Below are 6,931 nucleotides of genomic sequence, written 5' to 3'. Positions count from 1 at the left end.
ACTGTATTTCTGTAAGTAAAACAAACGTAATATTTATGTTACGTGTCATGACTAGTCCTACTGTTTTTAGCAATCTAGTGTATTTCTGTAAGTAAAACATAACGTAATATTTATGTTACGTGTCATGACCAGTCCTACTGTTTTTAGCAATCTAGTGTATTTCTGTAAGTAAAACAAACGTAATATTTATGTTACGTGTCATGACTAGTCCTACTGTTTTTAGCAATCTAGTGTATTTCTGTAAGTAAAACATAACGTAATATTTATGTTCTTGATTTGTTCTACTGTTCTTATAGGAATTTACTGAAGAAGTGTAAAAAATACAATGTAATTTGCGTTCATTAACACATTTTAAGTAAGCTGTACTTCAAAGATAGTTTCAATAGACTTTATTTTTATCAAACTAGGAGATTTTAGATATTTGCAACCAGTAATATTATAGTCAGACAAAAGCAAAAACGAGCCTCAAAAATGAATAAATATTTGAAATTACGAATCCGTATATGGAAAAATTTAACGACGAATAGAATTTGTGCGCGAGCAACACTTTGATCACACACGATAAAAAGGAGCAAAATGTAAATAAAATAATCATGTGTTACGAGTTTTGCACAAGCGATGATTTATAAGTGGAACTCTAAAGTATATGTCGTATCAGTGATAAGGAACTTGTGTTATACTTTCGGCTTACATTATACCAACATCAAGAAAGGAGAACACTGGAAGACATTCATGTTGCTCCGTTCTCTTGTACTGTAATGCTATAGCATCGTTAAGAAACGGCTGGAAACAAGTGACATATAAGTTCTACATATTTAATACATGTTAATGACCAAGTCTCAAAAACATGTTTTATGACCCAAGGCAGCAGTATTGTTATCACGTGAGAACATAACATTAAAATAGAAAGGTTGTGTTTTTTTTTTTGTAAGACCTCGTCAAAATGTACCGAGTATGAACATTTAAAATGAAAATAACTTGATATTGTGTGGAATATATATATAATATTCATGGTGTAAGTTTTAGATTATTTCTAGTTTCGAGAGCACTAGTTAATTTATTATTAGATTTTTTATTTTGTAGTCCTCATTTTTGCCGTCTTTTGGAATATTATCCTAGCACCCTGTAAGTAACTGTTTATTGATTTTACAGGCGATGGACTCAACACCGTACAACAGCCATCAGTGATGTCGCGTCGAGAAATATAAATATAGGTGTAGAAGCAGAGAAACGGGAGAAGAGAAAGAAAACGAAAAGAATGCAAAATAGTAAAGAAAGACTGATATTTTGGCCACGTTGGTAGTTGGGACCAATATGTCGCTTATTGAAAGAGATATACCTACTGAAAGCAACATTTTCGTCTCCTCTCTACAACAAACAATCTCACGTCCAAGCAGTTAAAAAGAAAGAAAAAATCGTGTCAGTTTATAACGTTTCTTTTTGTTTGTTTTTAGAAGCTGTCTTTGCTTACAACAAGCGTGATAAGTCAGTTTATTATTGCTCTGTTCAATGTGGGTCAACTATTTAACATTTTGTGCAATATATTTGAAATTTGTTGACGAAATATTAAAATTTTGGTTTGTAAATTAATTCCAATATGGTGATATCCTTGGACGGATCTGTATTTTTGATACTTTCTTTGCTATGTTTGCTTTTGAAACAAAATCTCGTGGTTTGTGGGATGAGCCCAACAACAGATTTAAGCCCAAACTTAATATCATTTCTTGAAAACACCGGCTATACTTCACCATTGATAAACAGAACTGATGAAAATCTTCGGTCACAGATACTGCGATCTAAGCGCGACGCCGATTTTGCGTATTTTGATGACGATGATGTGCTTGAGCTTCTCCAGCAAGAAGACTATGTTTCGGCTGTCCTGAATTACATCGAATTAACGCACAATCGCAGCGATTCGCAACACTGTGCACGGACTTCTTTGAAAGCTCATTTTAGGTATGACCTATCTAATCAGTCTTTTGATCGTTTTGAAAGACAAGCAGCCGCTGCCATAAAAACAGCAAATATTCTGACGAACCTTTTTTTAAAGGATTCAGGCGATAAAGAAATGCTTTATAATGAAGAGTTTTGTTACTCTTTGGTGAAGGTAAATGTTGAGAGTGATCCTTTCATATATGCTAGTGGTATTGGCTTTCAAAGAGGCGTTTTCCGTCCTCGTGGGAAAATACCACCGCTACTGTTCGCTCCTTATGCGTTCAGACAAGATGGATATATTGAAACCAAGGACTTAGCGACAGCTTATAACGTTTCCTACGATGAAGAAGACTCTGTTGGAAGTGAATGGTTCTGGCAACCTTTTTTAAGAAACTTCACTGACCTGATCCAAAGGAAAAGCAACACAAACCTTAGTGTCGCTTCTGTGCCTCTTCTGAGCGGCGGCAGCGACATTATAGTTGGCTTATCTGACGGTAGGTGGACTTCACCTTATTTGGAATGTGGTGGTGGAAACAAGTGGCTAATTTCGTACTCAGCGCCATTTTTTGGACGACAGGAAAACAACATAAATTTTAGGTAGGAAACATTATTTGCTTTTATTTTACTCGTTTTTGGCTCCACTGCAAGAAAAAAAGTCACCACGAATATGGTCTCGTGGAAGAAAGTAACAACCAACAAAACAAAACAAATCAATTACTAAACAAAATACGATAATAGCGACTTTTATATAAGGGAAATTCTATTTTGATGATTACAACATATCGACCAATAGGATCGGGTCATCATTATTCAAAATATTTTTTTATTAATGTAACTACTACGTGATGATGAGCCGATACTATGGGTGAAATATTGTAATAATTAAAATCAAACTTTTCCAATTGTGATAGTTGCTGTTATTGTAATTTTGAATTAATTAATTGGTAGGATCCTCATCAAACATTAAACACAAAAACTATAACAAAAAGTAAGATTGTTTAAAAATAACACTATCTGATTAAGGAATTTCTGGTTTGTTGTAAATCTTACCACATGTATTTATGAACTTTGAACTTTTAGAATACATCTAAGTACAAGTCATAGCATAAAAACAACAAATAATTTTGAATATACAAACTGGCTATTGCCTGTTGTTTAGTGACCTACACCTCTAGAACTTCGAACGGCACCTAAGTAAGAGAAAACTGGCACTTGACTGCTGTTCAGTGATCTAGACCTTCAAACAGGACCTAACTAAGAGAAAACGGACTATTGACTATTGTTCAGTGATCTAGACCTTCAAACAGGACCTAACTAAGAGAAAACGGACTATTGACTGTTGTTCAGTGATCTAGACCTTCAAACAGGACCTAACTAAGAGAAAACTGGCTATTGCCTGTTGTTTAGTGACCTAAACCTTCGAGAAGGACCTAACTAAGAGAAAACCTGCCATTGCCTTTTGTTCAGTGTCCTAGACTTTCCAATAGGACCTAACTAAGAGAAAACCTGCCATTGCCTGTTGTTTAGTGTCCTAGACTTTCCAACAGGACCTAACTAAGAGAAAACCTACCATTGCCTGTTGTTCAGTGTCCTAGACTTTCCAACAGGACCTAACTAAGAGAAAACCTACCATTGCCTGTTGTTCAGTGTCCTAGACTTTCCAACAGGACCTAACTAAGAGCAAACCTGCCGTTGTCTGTTGTTCAGTGTCCTAGACTTTCCAACAGGACCTAACTAAGAGAAAACTGGCTATTGCCTGTTGTTCAGTGATTTATACCTTCGAACAGGACCTAACTAAGAGAAAACCTGCCATTGCCGGTTGTTCAGTGTCCTAAACTTTCCAACAGGACCTAACTAAGAGAAAACTGGCTATTGCTTGTTGTTCAGTGATTTATATCTTCGAACAGGACCTAACTAAGAGAAACATCACGTTGCAAATGTGAAGGTCTTATTCTAAAGTGCCCAAAATTGAATAATGGCCACACAAGTGTTATTTAGAGTTGATCAGAGCTTCCTTATAGACACAGAGTTTATTTAAAGCTCACCAGTTACCTCAGTAGTAGAGGTTTTATCAAGTTGACCAGAGCTACCTTATAGATAACGGTTTTATCAAGCTGACTAGAGCTACCTTATAGATAAAGATTTTATCAAGCTGACCAGAGCTACCTTATAGATAGAGGTTTTATCAAGTTGACCAGAGCTACATTATAGATAGAGGTTTTATCAAGCTGACTAGAGCTACCCTATAGATAAAGATTTTATCAAGCTGACCAGAGCTACATTATAGATAGAGGTTTTATCAAGCTGACCAGAGCTACCTTATAGATAAAGGTTTTGTCAAGTTGACCAGAACTACCTTATAGATAGAGGTTTTACCAAGCTGACCAAAAACTACCTTATATATAAAGGTTTTATCAAGCTGACCAGAGCTACCTTATAGATAGAGATTTTGTCAAGCTTACCAGAGCTACATTATAGATAGAGGTTTTATCAAGCTGACCAGAGCTACCTTATAGATAGAGGTTTTATCAAGCTGACCAAAGCTACATTATAGATAGAGGTTTTATCAAGCTGACCAGAGCTATCTTATAGATAAAGGTTTTATAAAGCTGATCAGAGCTACCTTATAGATAAAGGTTTTATCAAGCTTACCAGAGCTACCTTATAGATAGAGATTTTATCAAGCTGACCAAAGCTACCTTATAGATAAATGTTTTATCAAGCTAACCAGAGGTACCTTATACATAGAGATTTTATCAAGCTGACCAGAGCTACCTTATAGATAAAGGTTTTATAAAGTTGACCAGAGCTAACTTATAAATAAAGGTTTTATCAAGCTGACCAGAGCTACCTTATAGATAGAGGTTTTATCAAGCTGACCAGAGCTACCTTATAGATAGAGGTTTTATCAAGTTGACCAGAGCTACCTTATAGATAAAGGTTTTATCAAGTTGACCAGAGCTACCTTATAGATAAAGGTTTACCAAGTTGACCAGAGCTACCTTATAGACAGAGGTTTTATCAAGCTGTCCAGAGCTACATTATAGATAAGGGTTTTATCAACCTGACAAGAGTTATCTTAGAGATGCACAAAGTTTATTTCAAACTAACCAGAGATACTTATATTGAAAGGTTTTATTTCAAGCTGATCAGGGCTACCTTACACCTTATAGATATGGGTTTTATGTCAAGCTAATCAGATCTCTCTTATAAAGCTGACATTAACAGTAACGCCAATAAGCATTTGCACCTGACATTAGTTTTTGACAACTCAAATGATAGTATTGCGGATTTATGGAATTTTCAGTTTCCCTTGCTAATGGGATTTTGCATAATTCGTACATTTTGATATTTTAAAGTTGGATGGATTCAACTTTATTGTTTTAAAACATTTCAAAGATTCACTCTCATGCAATTCGTTGTGTTTCACTACGCATGTTCAAGAAATAACTGTCTAGGCTTACATCATACACACGTGAAAACATTTTAACAACACCTTATTATGTGAAATAGAATAACTTGTTGTTTTTTTCTGATGACCTTCTCCTAGTAGAAGTTTTTATGGATCTAGAATACTTACATATATATAATTTCTTATTTTCCTTGAATTAAATAGTTAGAAGTGCACAGTAAATAATCCGATGTCAAAAATAATGGTTTCAATAAAATATAGACTTAACTCACGTATTGATAAAACGAATTCGCAGTTCATTTGAACTCCCTCTTCGTGATTTATACACGTTTTCCAACACCTCTTGAAAGTGTATAAACACAATTGGGGTGAGGTTTTCAATCACGCAAACAACTAGCGACCACAGTCTATAACCCTCGCGTGCTGTGATGTCATGAGTCATAAGCTTTTAGTTCTGAAGCGATCGATCCCATTATATTTAAATTCTAATAACAGAAATCACTGAAACCTTAACACAAAGACTGCAACCCTCCCCCTTTTTTTTAGTGATGCGTTTGTAGATAGAAACGTCATAGAAAGAAACCTCACACGTCTTATACTCCACAACTCTGTAAACAATAATACTGAAATTACCATAAAAACCATGCTTTCCTCAACACAAAGAAACCTCACACGTCTTATACTCCACAACTCTGTAAACAATAATATGAAGCATTGTTTTTATGGTAATTTCACCTCAGAACATTCTTTCTTGTTTCTCTATATTACCACAGTGAAATAGTTCTTCGACAAATCTTTAAATATAGGCAACAAAAATCTTTTTTTATGCTTTACACAGAAACAGAGACTTCTACCGGAACTTGTGTATTTTTTAACATTCCAAAAACAACACTAAACTCCAGTATCACAACTAAGAACCAATTAACCCACCTTTCCCACCTCTCAAGATAGATTTATTTGGAAACATTTCCTTATCTTTAAACCAGGCCATGATCATAATCATGGCATCATATTGTTTTTTAATTGCCAAAACTACAAAATATTTCGTGATTCAAACTTACTTTTAGTTTTTCGATCGAGTATATGGAGAGAAATTAAATTAGGTTTAACTGACTATTAAAGTTGTACTGGTTTATGCATGCACACTATATTTGTTTTTGTTGAGTTTGCAAAACGTGTGTCTGAAAAACGCGTTTGGGTTTTATTACTTTATTTTCTTAGCTTCCGCTCCTACACAAAGTTTGTTTGAGTGGTTGGTTCGGATATGCCTTTTTAATGTTATTTTTGGAATGTAAATATAAGCGCAGAAGAGGATGTGAAGGAACTATTTATTACATTGGCAGGAACTATATAATATATATCTTACTATAATGGACGTAGTGTGTATATATCTATCTATGTGACCGAAATAATTAATACAGTGAGGCGCCATCTATTGAATGGCACTACAAAAAAAAATCCATATGAACTTCACACTTTGGGTAGTCAAGATTCAGATATTTAGAAAAATAACTGTGGTATGTTCAACAAACATTTCTTTATCACAGAACACAATTTAAAGTACTCTCCTCACAAGAAGAAGGC

The 6,931-nt window shown here is 34.7% G+C and overlaps 1 protein-coding gene across 1 annotated transcript; it reads left to right on the top strand.

Moving 5' to 3' along the window:
- Positions 1-1,153: 1,153 nt before the first annotated feature.
- LOC111083293 lies at positions 1,154-2,536 on the top strand. Its single transcript, XM_022379706.1, has one exon. It carries the CDS (start codon positions 1,598-1,600, stop codon positions 2,534-2,536), a length of 939 nt encoding a protein of 312 aa, XP_022235414.1. The 5' UTR covers positions 1,154-1,597.
- Positions 2,537-6,931: the final 4,395 nt, after the last annotated feature.

Source organism: Limulus polyphemus, unplaced genomic scaffold, assembly GCF_000517525.1.
Source record: "Limulus polyphemus unplaced genomic scaffold, Limulus_polyphemus-2.1.2 Scaffold8925, whole genome shotgun sequence".
Classification (NCBI taxonomy): domain Eukaryota; kingdom Metazoa; phylum Arthropoda; class Merostomata; order Xiphosura; family Limulidae; genus Limulus; species Limulus polyphemus.
This window is presented reverse-complemented; position numbering and strand designations above follow the sequence as displayed.